At 52.4% G+C, this 16,970-nt stretch overlaps 1 protein-coding gene across 4 annotated transcripts; it reads left to right on the top strand.

Moving 5' to 3' along the window:
- Nucleotides 1-787: 787 nt before the first annotated feature.
- steap2 (STEAP family member 2, metalloreductase) lies at nucleotides 788-15,594 on the top strand. 4 transcript variants are annotated; one of them, XM_086191864.1, is made up of 7 exons: nucleotides 1,197-1,533; nucleotides 1,610-2,131; nucleotides 4,599-5,047; nucleotides 9,083-9,249; nucleotides 9,910-10,437; nucleotides 10,777-10,941; nucleotides 14,664-15,594. In XM_086191864.1, the coding sequence occupies exons 3-7, from the start codon at nucleotides 4,657-4,659 to the stop codon at nucleotides 14,955-14,957; spliced, it is 1,545 nt and encodes a 514-aa protein (XP_086047990.1). In that variant the 5' UTR covers nucleotides 1,197-1,533; nucleotides 1,610-2,131; nucleotides 4,599-4,656; the 3' UTR covers nucleotides 14,958-15,594. The 4 variants fall into 4 exon arrangements, with proteins under 4 accessions (XP_086047989.1, XP_086047990.1, XP_086047991.1 ...); XM_086191863.1 differs by lacking the exons at nucleotides 1,197-1,533; nucleotides 1,610-2,131 and adding an exon at nucleotides 788-894; XM_086191865.1 differs by lacking the exons at nucleotides 1,197-1,533; nucleotides 1,610-2,131 and adding an exon at nucleotides 4,499-4,513.
- The last annotated feature ends 1,376 nt before the right edge of the window (nucleotides 15,595-16,970 follow it).

Genomic DNA, 16,970 nt, shown 5'->3' with positions numbered 1-16,970 from the left:
TCATGTTAGTTAGATAATAATCTGATCATGTTGGTTAGATAATAATCTGATCATGTTAGATCATAATCTGATCATGTTAGTTAGATAATAATCTGATCATGTTAGATCATAAACTGATCATGGTTGTTAGATAATAATCTGATCATGTTAGTTAGATAATAATCTGATCATGTTAGATCTTAATCTGATCATGTTAGTTAGATAATAATCTGATCATGTTAGATCATAATCTGATCATGTTAGTTCGATAATAATCTGATCATGTTAGTTACATAATAATCTGATCATGTTAGTTAGATAATAATTTGATCACGTTCATTTGGTAATCTGTTAGAATCCACATGTTCCACAGAGACGTTCTCGGCATCGAGTGCGAGTCACTGGAAGTCGCCTGATTTACATGATTAAAGTTCTGTCTTCTCATGAAATGTTTTTTCCTTGTGTTGTTTTTGTGAGTAGTATTCTTAGTAGGGGCAGTAGTAGTGGTCGAATTATTAGGTGTATTCCAGACAACCCACAGTCATTTCTCTCCAGAGGCTCCTCCAGGATGCGGAGGCGCTGGAGAGTGCCGAGTTCTTCCTCTGTGGTGGTTTTATCGTACGTTTACAGCTGAATGTTTCATATTTTGGGGGATGTCTGAGAAACACTAAGTCCTATGGAAAGTATCACGAGTGATATTTTAAATTTACCAAAACTGGTCTACAAATTCATCTGTTTGCTCGATTACAATCCGGAGTCTGGAATGTCCGATCTCCCCCGCAACGAACGTGAACGCAGCACGTGTTCCGCCAGACAGCGGAGGCGGCGGGGGGAGTGGGAGGAGGCGGGATGGGCAGCTAGCAGCTGGGCAGCATCTCTGCGGGAAGAGCGGCGACCTGGGCAGCTCCATGACAGGTGGGTGAGTCGCCGTCTCGTCAGCCAGGCAGGACCCATCCGTGTGCGTGTGTGCGCGCGTGTATACGTGTGCGTGTGTGCGGTGCATGTCAGCGCAGCAGCGGCAGTTCTGCAGCGCTACAGGTGCGGAAACACGGCCGCGTCCTTCAGCTCATCACCGGCACTGCAGACAGAAGGTCACAGGAGGACGGGCAGCCGCGCGCACGCAGCTGTCGTGGGGTCCTCGATCATCCGCAAGGAACTGAATCAGGTCGACCGGGTGCGGTTTTATGTCTGGAAGACGTTTCGATCCTTAACGGCTTCATCAGTTCGTGCTGTTCCCAGAGACTAGTTATACTTGTCGAGCTAGTCTCACTAGTCTAGTTAAACTAACTAGACTAGTGAGACTAGTTAGATGTTTGGCATTCACAAGGTCACTCCTCTCAGTCAGTGACGTGATGTTGCTGGTTGAACTCCCAGGGTGTGATGTTCCTCAGGCTCCCCAGCCTTCACTTTTCACTTCCTTTTCCTCCTTCATCAGAATCCAGCTTGAAGCCTCCGTCACATGTCTGAGCTCCTGCTCCAGCCTGGGAGCTGCTGGGAGATCCTCAGCTCCGTGTTGCAGGGTTCTGATAATGCTGGGTTAGGGTCCAGCTGACGGTGAGTCAAAGACTGGATACTGGTCTGCATGGGGGGTTTCTGTAAACACCAGTGTCCACGCTCCTGTTTTCCCCAGAATGCTCGTCTCACTCCAAGAGGGGCGAGTGGTTCTTCTCGACATCTACTCTCGTGATGTGATGTTTTTGTCCACCGAGCTCAGGGGGTCAGGGACGGCCTGCCCCTCTTGTGTTCTGAGTGTGACCCGTGTGCCGTTCCTCATCCACACATCTGGACCAGTGGCATGGCGCAGCTCCCCTGAGGGCGTTTCAAGCCTTGTCTTGACCTGATTTAGTTCCTCGAGGTACCTTTGGCCCGGACAAGTGAGAACCTCTCAGACTATCATCTGCAGCTCCACTGTGACGGGAGGCGATTGGAGCTCAGACGCTGCTCTCAGGGCTGCGGCGCCTCAGCACACCGATGGCTTGCATCCATTCAGAGTTCCTGCTGTTTGTCGCTGCGTTCACATCTCAGACAGAACTCAAGTCTTTTCAATGTTCGTGTTATTTCTGGTGGGACCCCCCAGAATGAGATCAGCTCACAAGAACCAGCCCCTCTTCTGGTCCACCTTCAGATATTTGAGCGCTGCAAGGTTGTCAAGGTTTGTGATTTGTTCAATCATTTGTTTATTAATTGTTGCCTGTAAATTGATAAAACAGAACTAAAAACTATTGTTAAGCTAGGGGGCGGCCCAGTGGAGCAGTGGTCCTCACTGTGGCCCCCCAGCAAGAAGGTTGTGGGTGGAGCAGTGGTCCTCACTGTGGCCCCCCAGCAAGAAGGTTGTGGGTGGATCAGTGGTCCTCACTGTGGCCCCCAGCAAGAAGGTTGTGGGTGGAGCAGTGGTCCTCACTGTGGCCCCCAGCAAGAAGGTTGTGGGTGGAGCCCCGGCTGCAGCACGGGGTCTTTCTGGGTGAGTCTCCATGTTCTCCCTGTTCCTGCTGGGTTCTCTCTGGTACTCCAGCTTCCTCCACAGTCCAAAGACATCAAGAGGGACCAGGTTAATCCAGACTCTAAATTGACCGTAGGCGTGGCTGGGAGAGCCAATGGTTGTCTGTCTCTATGTGTTGGCCCTGCCATGGACTGGTGACCTGTCCAGGGGGAAGGCTGCTGGGATAGGCTCCACCCCCACCACCCTCAACAGGAGAAGAGGGAGAAAAAGAGGGATGGATGGATGATGGATGGATGATGGATGGATGGAGGGATGGATGGATGATGGATGATGGATGGGTGGATGATGGATGGAGGGATGGATGGATGATGGAGGGGTGGATGATGGATGGAGGGATGGATGGATGATGGAGGGGTGGATGATGGATGGAGGGATGGGTGGATGGATGGAGGGATGGATGATGGATGGAGGGATGGATGGATGATGGATGGAGGGATGGGTGGATGGATGGAGGGATGGATGATGGATGGAGGGGTGGATGATGGATGGAGGGATGGATGATGGATGGAGGGATGGATGGATGATGGATGGAGGGATGGGTGGATGGATGGATGATGGATGGAGGGGTGGATGATGGATGGAGGGATGGATGATGGATGGAGGGATGGATGGATGATGGAGGGATGGGTGGATGGATGGAGGGATGGATGATGGATGGAGGGGTGGATGATGGATGGAGGGATGGATGATGGATGGAGGGATGGATGATGGATGGAGGGATGGATGATGGATGGAGGGATGGATGATGGATGGAGGGATGGATGGAGGGATGGATGATGGAGGGGTGGATGATGGATGGAGGGATGGGTGGATGGATGGAGGGATGGATGATGGATGGAGGGATGGATGGATGGAGGGATGGAGGGATGGATGATGGATGGAGGGGTGGATGATGGATGGAGGGATGGATGGGTGGATGGATGGATGATGGATGGAGGGGTGGATGATGGATGGAGGGATGGATGGAGGGATGGATGGATGGTGGAGGGATGGATGGGTGGATGGATGGAGGGATGGATGATGGATGGAGGGGTGGATGATGGATGGAGGGATGGATGGATGATGGAGGGGTGGATGATGGATGGAGGGATGGGTGGATGGATGGAGGGATGGATGATGGATGGAGGGATGGATGGATGATGGAGGGGTGGATGATGGATGGAGGGATGGGTGGATGGATGGAGGGATGGATGGAGGGATGGATGGAGGGATGGATGATGGAGGGGTGGATGATGGATGGAGGGATGGATGATGGATGGAGGGATGGATGGATGATGGAGGGGTGGATGATGGATGGAGGGATGGATGGAGGGATGGATGGAGGGATGGATGATGGATGGAGGGATGGATGGATGATGGAGGGGTGGATGATGGATGGAGGGATGGATAGATGATGGAGGGGTGGATGATGGATGGAGGGATGGGTGGATGGATGGAGGGATGGATGGAGGGATGGATGATGGAGGGGTGGATGATGGATGGAGGGATGGGTGGATGGATGGAGGGATGTTTAGCTCTGTGGCAGCACCTCGATGATGCAGTGCTCAGCTCTGAAAGCCTCTGTCCCTGAACAGCTCCACAAATCACAACTGAAGGCCTCACTGCAGTTGCACACCTGTGACTGGGACCCTGACCTTTGACCTTCAAAAGGTTTTCGGTTCATCCTTGAGTCCCCGTGGATGTCTGAGAACACAGAACATTCTTACAGGCAGGTTTGACCTCACAGACTGAAGGAGGTCAGAGGAGGACAAGCGCTCGACCATCACCAGAGGTCAGAGGTCAGAAGCAGCAGTGACACATCACACTGCTGTTCGTCACATGGTCGTAGAAGGGAGGAGCGTAATTAGTGATCAGTGACACCCCCCATCACGAGTAACATGTTGAAACAGAGACAGAGGCTGGAGAGCCCCGACGCCACGGACCAGGCGAACATGAAGGAAGTGTGATGTCACTGAGCTCCATCTCAAGTCTCCTCCCATTTGTACAGTTTTTTTCTCTCCAACATGGCGGGGAGTTCTGAGCTCTGCTGTCAGGGTAAAACCATCAGTCAGCCTCCAGGAGAATCTTTGTTCTTATTGTTGTTCATGTTTGTGATGAATGAATGAATTCTGTCCCTCAGACCCGGCGGCGACCTGAGCTGAAAACCACCGAGGAAGAAGAAGACAGAGGGAGGAGGGATGGAATCCATCTCTATGATGGGTGGCAGCCGGAGCCCTTTGTTCCTCACGGCTGCCTCCTCCCACCGCCTCCATCACTGCCAGGCCTCTTTTCTGCCCAATGGTGTGAAGAATGGCGTCGGAGATATGGGGACCACCAGCCTGTCTGCCCTGCCCACAGTGGCTATCCTGGGATCAGGAGACTTCTCCAAGTGCCTGAGCATCCGCCTGCTGCGCCGTGGCTTCCACGTGGTGGTGGGAAGTCGCCATCCCAACCTAGCAGCCCAGTCCTTCCCCCATGTGGTGGACGTGACGCACCACGAGGACGCTGTGGGGAAGGCCAGCGTCGTCTTCTTAGCTATCCGCAGGGAGCACTACTCGGTTCTGTGGGACCTCAAGCACCTGCTGGAAGGTAGAACCTCATGGCCATGACCAGTCCCCCCGCCTGCCGTGCCTCACCACAGCTTTCATACCGAGTCAGGCACTGGTGAGAGCCAGTGAGGTCCAGTGAGGGTTGGTGAAGACTGGTGAGGTCCGGTGAGGACCAGTGATGACTGGTGAGGGTCGGTGAAAACCTGTGAGGACAGGTGAGGGTTGGTGAAGACCGGTGAGGACTGGTGAGGGTTGGTGAGGACAGGTGAGGTCCGGTGAGTGTTGGTGAGGACAGGTGAGGACCAGTGATGACCGGTGAGGGTCGGTGAAAACCTGTGAAGAACAGTGATGTCTGGTGAGTGTTGGTGAAGACCGGTGGGGGTTAGTGAAGACCAGTGAGGACAGGTGAGGGCCGGTGAAGGCTAGTGAGGACCGGTGAGGGTCGGTGAAGACCAGTGAGGATCGGTGAGGGTCGGTGAAGACCAGTGAGGACCGGTGAGGGTCGGTGAAGGCTAGTGAGGGTCTGTGAAAAACAGTGATGTCGGGTGAGTGTTGGTGAAGACCGGTGGGGGTTAGTGAAGACCAGTGAGGACCGGTGAGGGTCGGTGAAGGCTAGTGAGGGTCTGTGAAAAACAGTGATGTCGGGTGAGTGTTGGTGAAGACCGGTGAGGACAGGTGAGGGTCGGGGAGAGGGGAAGCTGTGGTTTTTACTACCACTATCACTCAGTCTCTGTCTGCTGCCATGGAAACAACTGCAGGTGTCTTCTGGTCCCAAGTTCTCATCCGTATGAAGTCAAGTCACATTACTATGAAAGTTGATTCATCTTTTGTGGGCCTCAGCCCTGTTCTGGTTGTAGGTGCTGCAGTTCTGACTGCTGCAGTTCTAGATGCTGTGGTTCAACTACTGTGGTTCTGGCTCCTGTGTTTGTAGCTGCTGTGGTTCTAGCAAATACGTACAAAGCTTCAGTTTCCATATGAGATGACACCGTTGTCCAAGTCGGTACCAGGTGTTCTCAGCTTAAACCTTTGTTACCATGGCGATCTGACATGAAACATTTAATATACCAGATTAGGGCCTGGGGGACAGAATTAGGTCTGTCATAAAAATAATGATAATAATCCATCCATCCATCCATCCATCCATTTTCTCCCTCTTATCCTGTTAAGGGTGGTGGGGGTGGAGCAGAGCTGAGAGCTGGCCCTTTAAGAACCCCTCCCCCACTGCTCTGTCTTTGATCTGTGCTAGAGTGGAGAGCAGAGCTGAGAGCTGGCCCTTTAAGAACCCCTCCCCACTGCTCTGTCTCTGATCTGTGCTAGAGTGGAGAGCAGAGCTGAGAGCTGGCCCTTTAAGAACCCCTCCCCCACTGCTCTGTCTTTGATCTGTGCTAGAGTGAGAGCAGAGCTGAGAGCTGGCCCTTTAAGAACCCCTCCCCACTGCTCTGTCTTTGATCTGTGCTAGAGTGAGAGCAGAGCTGAGAGCTGGCCCTTTAAGAACCCCTCCCCCACTGCTCTGTCTCTGATCTGTGCTAGAGTGAGAGCAGAGCTGAGAGCTGGCCCTTTAAGAACCCCTCCCCCACTGCTCTGTCTTTGATCTGTGCTAGAGTGGAGAGCAGAGCTGAGAGCTGGCCCTTTAAGAACCCCTCCCCCACTGCTCTGTCTTTGATCTGTGCTAGAGTGAGAGCAGAGCTGAGAGCTGGCCCTTTAAGAACCCCTCCCCCACTGCTCTGTCTCTGATCTGTGCTAGAGTGAGAGCAGAGCTGAGAGCTGGCCCTTTAAGAACCCCTCCCCACTGCTCTGTCTTTGATCTGTGCTAGAGTGAGAGCAGAGCTGAGAGCTGGCCCTTTAAGAACCCCTCCCCCACTGCTCTGTCTCTGATCTGTGCTAGAGTGAGAGCAGAGCTGAGAGCTGGCCCTTTAAGAACCCCTCCCCCACTGCTCTGTCTTTGATCTGTGCTAGAGAGAGAGCAGAGCTGAGAGCTGGCCCTTTAAGAACCCCTCCCCACTGCTCTGTCTTTGATCTGTGCTAGAGTGAGAGCAGAGCTGAGAGCTGGCCCTTTAAGAACCCCTCCCCCACTGCTCTGTCTTTGATCTGTGCTAGAGTGAGAGCAGAGCTGAGAGCTGGCCCTTTAAGAACCCCTCCCCACTGCTCTGTCTTTGATCTGTGCTAGAGTGAGAGCAGAGCTGAGAGCTGGCCCTTTAAGAACCCCTCCCCCACTGCTCTGTCTTTGATCTGTGCTAGAGTGAGAGCAGAGCTGAGAGCTGGCCCTTTAAGAACCCCTCCCCACTGCTCTGTCTCTGATCTGTGCTAGAGTGACAGCAGAGCTGAGAGCTGGCCCTTTAAGAACCCCTCCCCCCACTGCTCTGTCTTTGATCTGTGCTAGAGTGGAGAGCAGAGCTGAGAGCTGGCCCTTTAAGAACCCCTCCCCCACTGCTCTGTCTTTGATCTGTGCTAGAGTGAGAGCAGAGCTGAGAGCTGGCCCTTTAAGAACCCCTCCCCACTGCTCTGTCTTTGATCTGTGCTAGAGTGAGAGCAGAGCTGAGAGCTGGCCCTTTAAGAACCCCTCCCCACTGCTCTGTCTTTGATCTGTGCTAGAGTGAGAGCAAAGCTGAGAGCTGGCCCTTTAAGAACCCCTCCCCCACTGCTCTGTCTTTGATCTGTGCTAGAGTGAGAGCAGAGCTGAGAGCTGGCCCTTTAAGAACCCCTCCCCCACTGCTCTGTCTCTGATCTGTGCTAGAGTGAGAGCAGAGCTGAGAGCTGGCCCTTTAAGAACCCCTCCCCCACTGCTCTGTCTTTGATCTGTGCTAGAGTGAGAGCAGAGCTGAGAGCTGGCCCTTTAAGAACCCCTCCCCCACTGCTCTGTCTCTGATCTGTGCTAGAGTGAAGAGCAGAGCTGAGAGCTGGCCCTTTAAGAACCCCTCCCCCACTGCTCTGTCTCTGATCTGTGCTAGAGCTGAGAGAGAGGAGGAGCACCAGGACTGGAGTGGGACAAGAGGAAGAAGTCTGCATACGCTGGTCCAGAGGGACACAGAACACCATGTTCTTGGAGGGGTTTTGTCAGGAATGCAGTGGTGTGTTTGGTAGAGCTGTGGGATGGATGGTGTAGACGTGAGAAGGGTTTGTTTGACAGTATGTACCTGAGAGGACACGGTCTCCCCATAGGCTTCCATTGGAAGGTGAAACGTGTCTCCCCCACTTTGACAGCTTGTGAAATCCAAACCCAGTAATTCAGATTAAAACTTTTAATAACTTTTAATCAGTACAGTTGGAAGAGTAATGTGTGAAAGTTTGGAAGCGATAGCATTGATGGCCTAGGAGGAGATAGATTTTGTTGGGGGAGTCAAAAAAGTCCTCATTTTAACATTTTAGTCCAATTTGTGGACATTCTGTTGTAGACAGGTGAGGGGTCAGAGTGTAGGAATTGTTGATCTTGATGAGACGAGTCCAACGGTGTTGGTCCCATGTTTGTGGGACATTCATGGGAGGAGTTATAGCGCTCCAAATTATAAAAGAATTATCTTTTAGTTGTGTGGCTCCCTAGGTGGCGCTATAGACTTTTGTGGTGTTTTTCTTTAGATTAGTGAATGTTTAGCCAGACTGGACAAGTGTGGTGAATGTCAGCAAATTTCAATCATGTTCAGGGGTGAAATTAGATGATGCTCATATTGGGCGCTCATTGAGAGCAAGAACAGTCCAGGACCAGGTTTTGAATGGTGTGGATGTGAAAACCGGCTCCAGGCCGTCTGGCCCAGCTGCCTCATGGGTGTTGGGGGGCTGGGACACTGGTTAGTGGGTGTTTGTAGTGTTTTAGTGCTGCTGATGTGTTGCTCTGCCCAGCAAGCCAAACCTGAAGGTACTTCAGGCTCAGGCCCTAATAATAACCTTAATACCGTGTATGAGCGTAGATCCCCGTTGATGCTGTCTCCTTCTAGGGACGGTTTACCTCCCTAGAAGGAGACAGCATCAACGGGGATCTTCTCTCTAAACTAAAGTATGAGCGCTTGTGGCCATGAGACTGTTAGTGAGGGTTACTGATCCTGAGGTCTGAGTCATGTGATGCTGGCTTATCGTCCTGCAGGGAAGATCCTGGTGGATGTGAGTAACAACAGGAGGGTGAACCAGTATCCGGAGTCCAACGCAGAGTACCTGGCGTCGCTGCTGCCAGACTCCATCGTGGTGAAAGCCTTCAACGTCATCTCGGCCTGGGCCATGCAGCAGACCTGCCCCAAGGATGCCAGCACACAGGTGACATCAGCATCGCAGCTGCTGGGTGGAGCTATGATCAGGGCTGTGGGAGTCTTGTTGCACTCTGATGCATTTACTCCCGTATAATTCAGGCAGGGATTAGAAGAGATTATTTGATTCTATGAGTCATAGCCAGAATAAATGAATCCCACACAACAGAAGAAAAGGCTCCATTACTGTTTCACTCATTTAAAGGTTTCTGATGTTGCACGCATGCATCAATAAGTCCTAGACACATCGTATAGAAAGAAGCACCTCTCCATCCTCAGAAGTCTGACACGTAGAAAAACGCACTCAGGGTGCCAGCAGCCGCAGTCATGAAGGCAAACGAGCACTGGGAAGCTACTAGTCGTGTAGCATAGCAGCCCAGCCAGGAGGAGCAGGCCAGGAGCTGGGGGCTGGCTCTGGGGAGGAGCAGCTCTGGGAGCCAGCAGGAGGATCCAGGAGGATCTTGTTGTCCCTGCAGCTGCTGTTTCTCACCTGCAGGTCTCAAACAACTAGAACCTTGCAGGAGCACACTCCTGCTTTTCTACAGAGGGACAGAACCTTACATCTGTGCATGGAAACATGGCGTGTTGTCTTTGTCGAAATCTGGCTCGGTCACGTGTGCTCCGCCTCCTGTCGGCCAATAGCAGCCATCCTCTGCTCTCCTGCCTGTAGGTCTTCGTCTGCAGTGACTCCGTGGAGGCCCGTCAGCAGATCATGGAACTGGCCCGCCAGCTCAACTTCCAGCCGGTGGACGTGGGCACCCTGTCGGCCTCGCGGGACATCGAGAATCTGCCCATCCAACTGTTCCCCGGCTGGAAGGGCCCCGTCCTCGCTGCTGTGGCCCTCTCCATCTTCTTCTTTGCCTACTCTTTCATACGAGACATCATCCACCCTTACGTGAAATACAAACAGAGCGACTTCTACAAGATCCCCATAGAGATGGTGAACCGGACCCTGCCCACTGTGGCCATCACCCTGTTAGCCCTGGTGTACCTGGCAGGCCAGCTGGCTGCTGCCCACCAGCTCTACTACGGCACCAAGTACAGGCATTTCCCTCACTGGCTGGAGGGCTGGCTGCAGAGCCGCAAGCAGCTGGGCCTCCTCAGCTTCTTCCTGGCCGCCGTTCACGTCCTCTACAGCCTCTGTCTGCCCATGAGGAGGTCGGAGAGGTACCTGCTGCTCAACACGGCCTACCAGCAGGTCAGACCCGCACACTGACCACTGCACTCGTGCCTTCAGCACTCGTGTACACTGGTGCTTGTTTTACTTTGAGACTTAGATGAGAGCCGTGACAGCAATGAGGTGTCTGAGTCCGTCACTCACCTCCCCGCAACCACGCAGACAGAGATTAAAGGTCAGCTGACACAACGGTTAGTTATGAGAACTAATCTTCATGCACAAAGTACAGACATGGTTTCAGTCCTTAAATCCAACATAGAGTACTGCAGCAGCGGGAGGCCCTGAGGGGAACGTGTAGGTGCTTCAGGGGAACGAGGGCTGTGATAAGGTCCACTCTTAACCCCCTGCCTGTGTCAGCAGGTCCACGCTAATGTGGAGAATGCATGGAACGAGGAGGAGGTGTGGAGGGTAGAGATGTACGTCTCCTTTGGGATCATGAGTCTGGGGCTCCTGTCGCTCCTCGCCATCACTTCGATCCCGTCGGTCCACAGCACGCTCAACTGGAGGGAGTTCAGCTTCATACAGGTACCACAACACCTCATTGTCTTGTGTGAGAGGCGAGGAAACGTTCCCTGAGTTGATGAAGATGGGCACATGACGGAGGAGAGATGCAGCCAGTGATTTGTCTGCTTCTTCATCTGAACTCAGACGCTCTGCATCCTGTTTTGGGTTCCGTGTAACTTGTATGTTCTCTGTGGTGTCATTAGGCTCACTGCCCATCATGAATCATCCCTCAAGATCTGCAGAAATGCTCCCGTTGCATTTTAAAGTGTCTTTCTCATTGAATTGTCCCTTTTGGACGAGACAAACGCATGGCAACATCTGGCTTTTGGCTTAAGTGGCGAAGGGTGCACCCTGCCTGGAGTCGATTGGCTCCCACTCTGATTGGCTGTGATAGAAACACAACTGTGTCACCTGCCCAGCAAAGTGTAAAAAAGCACAGAAACGCCTTGTTTTTACTCATCCTCTCTACATGATGACGCAGACCCGTTTAGAGCGCCCCAACGTAGCCTTTGGGTGCAGTTCCCACAGAGAAACCCCACATGTTCACAGTTGACGTGCTTTATGCGCAGGTGTGTGTGTGTGCAGGTGGCTCACAGGTGCATGAGTGCAGCGGTGTGTGGCAGCAGGTCAGTGCTGTTTTCGTCACGCTGGACAAAAACGAAAATGAGGACGTCAGACCCTTTTTTCCATGACGATCATGAGACGAAGACGAACGTCACCATCGCCCTGTGAAGACTAAGATGTGATCAAATTGTGTTTATTTTCGTCTGACGAGAACGAGACCAGACTAAATTGTTAGTTGGTGGACCATCAAAGTTTCAAAACATGCGTTTTTTTTTCCGCCAAGTATAACAAGCGTGCGATGTCAATCAAGAGCTCAAACATCAGAATGGAGCCAGCTGGAGCTGTTGGTCCTACTGGTCAGGCCCCCATCATCAGTACACACCCACTAAAAGCCTCTCTTGGGCCCACACACACACACACACACACAGACAGTCTGGGCCTGTCTGCAGAGGACGAGACTCTCACCACGGCAGCAGCAGCGGTGTCGGGTGGTCGTAAAAAGAGGGATGATTGAAGCATAGCTTTAGTCTGTGAGGCTCGCCCTGAGATGCAGTTTCTGTTTGAATGAAGCCTAAAGTTTGGTGGTGGTGGTGGTGGTGGTGGCGGCTCCACCTCCCCGTGGTGCAGAGAGCGCTTCCTAGTGCTACATGCTAAAGCTAGAATGAACGGGGCTTCCAGGGCCGCTAATGTTGGCTGGTTTAAAGCAGCCTTCTATTAATCTAGCATGTTATGAATAAACCCCTGTCCATTTGTGGACGGGGGGCAGGTGGAGTGCTTTGACCCGTGTTTGTGGGACTGGGAAACACGGGAGTCCTCAGACCTGCTGCTGTTCCCTGTCTAAGCAACACACCTGGATGCTTTAACCAATAACAGCAGCTGAAGCCAACATGGAGGACATGAGGTCGTTCACATGGAAGTCAAGTGTGCTTTTATTTTGTTTATCCTATTTTATTGTGATACAATACTCCTATTGTGGGCCAGTGTGTTGTCTGCTTCTGCAACAAAATAATAAAGAGAATAATGAGAGCTGGCCCTTTAAGAACCCCTCCCCACTGCTCTGTCTTTGATCTGTGCTAGAGTGAGAGCAGAGCTGAGAACTGGCCCTTTAAGAACCCCTCCCCCACTGCTCTGTCTTTGATCTGTGCTAGAGTGAGAGCAGAGCTGAGAGCTGGCCCTTTAAGAACCCCTCCCCCACTGCTCTGTCTTTGATCTGTGCTAGAGTGAGAGCAGAGCTGAGAGCTGGCCCTTTAAGAACCCCTCCCCACTGCTCTGTCTCTGATCTGTGCTAGAGTGAGAGCAGAGCTGAGAGCTGGCCCTTTAAGAACCCCTCCCCACTGCTCTGTCTTTGATCTGTGCTAGAGTGAGAGCAGAGCTGAGAGCTGGCCCTTTAAGAACCCCTCCCCCACTGCTCTGTCTTTGATCTGTGCTAGAGTGAGAGCAGAGCTGAGAGCTGGCCCTTTAAGAACCCCTCCCCTACTGCTCTGTCTCTGATCTGTGCTAGAGTGAGAGCAGAGCTGAGAGCTGGCCCTTTAAGAACCCCTCCCCCACTGCTCTGTCTTTGATCTGTGCTAGAGAGAGAGCAGAGCTGAGAGCTGGCCCTTTAAGAACCCCTCCCCCACTGCTCTGTCTTTGATCTGTGCTAGAGTGAGAGCAGAGCTGAGAGCTGGCCCTTTAAGAACCCCTCCCCACTGCTCTGTCTCTGATCTGTGCTAGAGTGAGAGCAGAGCTGAGAGCTGGCCCTTTAAGAACCCCTCCCCCACTGCTCTGTCTTTGATCTGTGCTAGAGTGGGAGCAGAGCTGAGAGCTGGCCCTTTAAGAACCCCTCCCCCACTGCTCTGTCTCTGATCTGTGCTAGAGTGGAGAGAGAGGAGGAGCACCAGGACTGGAGTGGGACAAGAGGAAGAAGTCAGCATACGCTGGTCCAGAGGGACACAGAACACCATGTTCTTGGAGGGGTTTTGTCAGGAATGCAGTGGTGTGGTTGGTAGAGCTGTGGGATGGATGGTGTAGACGTGAGAAGGGTTTGTTTGACAGTATGTACCTGAGAGGACACGGTCTCCCCATAGGCTTCCATTGGAAGGTGAAACGTGTCTCCCCCACTTTGATGGCTTGTAAAATCCAAACCCAGTAATTCAGACAAAAACTTTTAATAACTTTTAATCAGCACAGTTGGGAGAGTAATGTGTGAAAGTTTGGAAGTGATAGCATTGATGGCCTAGGAGGAGATAGATTTTGTTGGGGGAGTAAAAGAAGTCCTGATTTTGACAGCTTTGTCCAATTTGTGGACATTCTGTTGTAGACAGGTGAGGGGTCAGAGTGTAGGAATTGTTGGCCTTGATGAGACGAGTCCAACGGTGTTGGTCCCATGTTTGTGGGACATTCATGGGAGGAGTTATAGCGCTCCAAATTATAAAAGAATTATCTTTTAGTTGTGTGGCTCCCTAGGTGGCGCTATAGACTTTTGTGGTGTTTTTCTTTAGATTAGTGAATGTTTAGCCAGACTGGACAAGTGTGGTGAATGTCAGCAAATTTCAATCATGTTCAGGGGTGAAATTAGATGATGCTCATATTGGGCGCTCATTGAGAGCAAGAACAGTCCAGGACCAGGTTTTGAATGGTGAGGATGTGAAAACCGGCTCCAGGCCGTCTGGCCCAGCTGCCTCATGGGTGTTGGGGGGCTGGGACACTGGTTAGTGGGTGTTTGTAGTGTTTTAGTGCTGCTGATGTGTTGCTCTGCCCAGCAAACATGAGAGGGTCCAAGTACCTTCAGGCTCAGGCCCTAAAAAACTCCCCTTTGAAGGTGGATCAGTTCAGTGCTTCATTCCAACACTGGAGTGGCCTCTTAAGTACACACACATATATCTTTTTATTTATAAGGATCTTTGATATTTGACTAAAACCTTTGAGTTTTCATCAACTAAACCTAGACTATCAAGGATAGAAATGACTAACATGACTAAAACTAAGAAGCATTTAGTCCAAAAGACTGAGACGGAGACTAAATCTAAAATGCCTGCCAAAAACAACCCTGCATCAGGTCACGTCAGGGGTTTGTGGTCCCCGATGATGAAGAGAGGAGCAGCTCTGGGACAGAATAGAACTGAACTGTCAGGCTGTGGAGGGTGTGGAGGAGATGTGTGTGTGCGCAGGCTGAATGAATCCTCTCGTCTCTGCCCCAGTCCACCCTGGGCTACATCGCCCTGCTCATTGCCACCTTCCACGGGCTGCTGTTCGGCTGGAAGCGAGCGTTTGAGGAGGAGGCGTACCGCTTCTACCTGCCCCCCAGCTTCGTGGTGGCCCTGGCCCTACCGGTGTGCGTCATCCTGGGGAAGGTGCTGATGCTGCTTCCCTGTGTGGCCCGGAAGCTCCACAGGATCCGCAGAGGTTTGGATAGCAGTCAGTACCGGTGCCAGCGCCTGGAGCCGGTGGGCTCAGCCGCTCACATCTCCCCGGAGAGAGTCACCATCATGTAGCCGGCGCGGCCCCCGCTGCCATGATGCAGTACGCAGGGAGACTGCACCATTGTCTTCTGTCAGAAAAGAGTTTGACACATTTGAACTGTGTTTTCCCTCCAGCTGCAGCAACCAGACGAGCGCGTCAGTGTCAAGTTCCAGTGTGTGACGTGAAGCTGGTCAGTGTGTGTCCCTGTCACCTGCAGCCGTCACCATGGCAGCAGCTTACCTGTGAAGGTCATTCAACACCTGGACTCAGCAAGTGAAAACAGCGTCGTCTTTCCACTAGACTCAGACGGACGGATGCTAGTAAAGACTCACCGAAGGCCGAACCCCACGCAGTTCCCTCCCTCACCGCTTGGCTGTCAGCAGTAGGAGACCGGACCGAGTCGGGTCCCTGCCCACCTGGGCCACCCCCCCCACAGACATGTCTGACTTCAGAAAGATCATAATTTAGAATAGAGCTGCCACAGGAAGTTAGCAACAGCAGCTAAGACGGGATCCAGCTTGTTGTTCCACCTCAGAGTGGCGGCGAGGAGCTCTGACGTCAGGCGCTGGAAGGTGTTTGTAAAGGCTGCTAATCAGATCGTTGTTGTGTCCGTCAGTGTGTCCTGCTGTCATGAAAGTGTCCTGCTGTCATTAAAGTGTCCTGCTGTCATTAAAGTGTCCTGCTGTCAAGTGTTGCTCTCGTCGGGTCTGCAGTGCTTCCTTGTGTGTGTGTGTGTGAGAGAGAGAGAGAGGAAGTGCAACACATTCAAATACACAAACTGAAAACATGAATGTGGTCAAGAGCAGGGGGCGGTTCCTCAGCTGCGGTGGTACATTTAGATCCTGGGGACGAACAGCGACCTCACGTGCGTCCTGCTGAGCTCAGGTGCCTGCTGGCCCGGTGGCGCCACCATGCTGTCACCTGGAGCTACTACAACCAGCGTGCCCTCACTCAGATGGATTCTCCACATGACTTCACCAGCGTCTCACACCACCACAAAGGTTAAATCAGGTTGAAACCATTTTGGATGTTTTACAAAGTATTTTATTTGTAACGAGTATATTTCCAGGTGTGTACTGGTACTAGAACCTCAGTGGAGGATGTGAGTACTTTTCCCATCAGTAGAAGTGCTGCTCTAAATAATAGAAACAACAAGCAAGACGCTGTTTGCTTCATCCCGAGTCTGTGTTAACAAGACGAGGAGAGACGGATGATCACATGACGCCTGACCCGCCATGTTTAAGATGAAGAACACGCCATCCTCACCAGATTACGTGACGGTGACAGGGTTGGAGTTCCAGCGTCTGCAACAGAGACGCATGGAATGAGAAATGTTCTAAACTTCCCGATGATGAGGATGAAGACTGTCTCAACCCTCCAGCAGTTTTTGACACCCCCGAGGGCAGAGAGACACCTGAGAGCAGAGAGACACCCCCGAGGGCAGAGAGACATCAGCGGCAGCAGTGACATGACCAGTCCACCGCTGTGGCGTCCAGCATCCTGACCTCGGCTGCTTGTTGTTCCAGTCACGCTGTGTTACCTTCAGGTGTTGCAGGAGCGCTGTGTTACCTTCAGGTGTTGCAGGAGCGCTGTGTTACCTTCAGGTGTTGCAGGAGCGCTGTGTTACCTTCAGGTGTTCCAGGAGCGCTGTGTTACCTTCAGGTGTTCCAGTCACGCTGTGTTACCTTCAGGTGTTGCAGGAGCGCTGTGTTACCTTCAGGTGTTGCAGGAGCGCTGTGTTACCTTCAGGTGTTCCAGTCACGCTGTGTTACCTTCAGGTGTTGCAGGAGCGCTGTGTTACCTTCAGGTGTTGCAGTCACGCTGTGTTACCTTCAGGTGTTGCAGGAGCGCTGTGTTACCTTCAGGTGTTGCAGGAGCGCTGTGTTACCTTCAGGTGTTCCAGTCACGCTGTGTTACCTTCAGGTGTTGCAGGAGCGCTGTGTTACCTTCAGGTACTGCAGGAGCGCTGCGATCATGTCAACACTCCTCTCCAACCACTGGACGGGTCCAGCACCAGCTTCTCACTGCGGGGGTCCTGGGAGGTT

This window comes from Aulostomus chinensis, chromosome 21 (assembly GCF_037954235.1).
Source record: "Aulostomus chinensis isolate RoL2024-O1b breed Wild chromosome 21, RoL_Achi_v1.0, whole genome shotgun sequence".
Lineage (NCBI taxonomy): Eukaryota > Metazoa > Chordata > Actinopteri > Syngnathiformes > Aulostomidae > Aulostomus > Aulostomus chinensis.
This window is presented reverse-complemented; position numbering and strand designations above follow the sequence as displayed.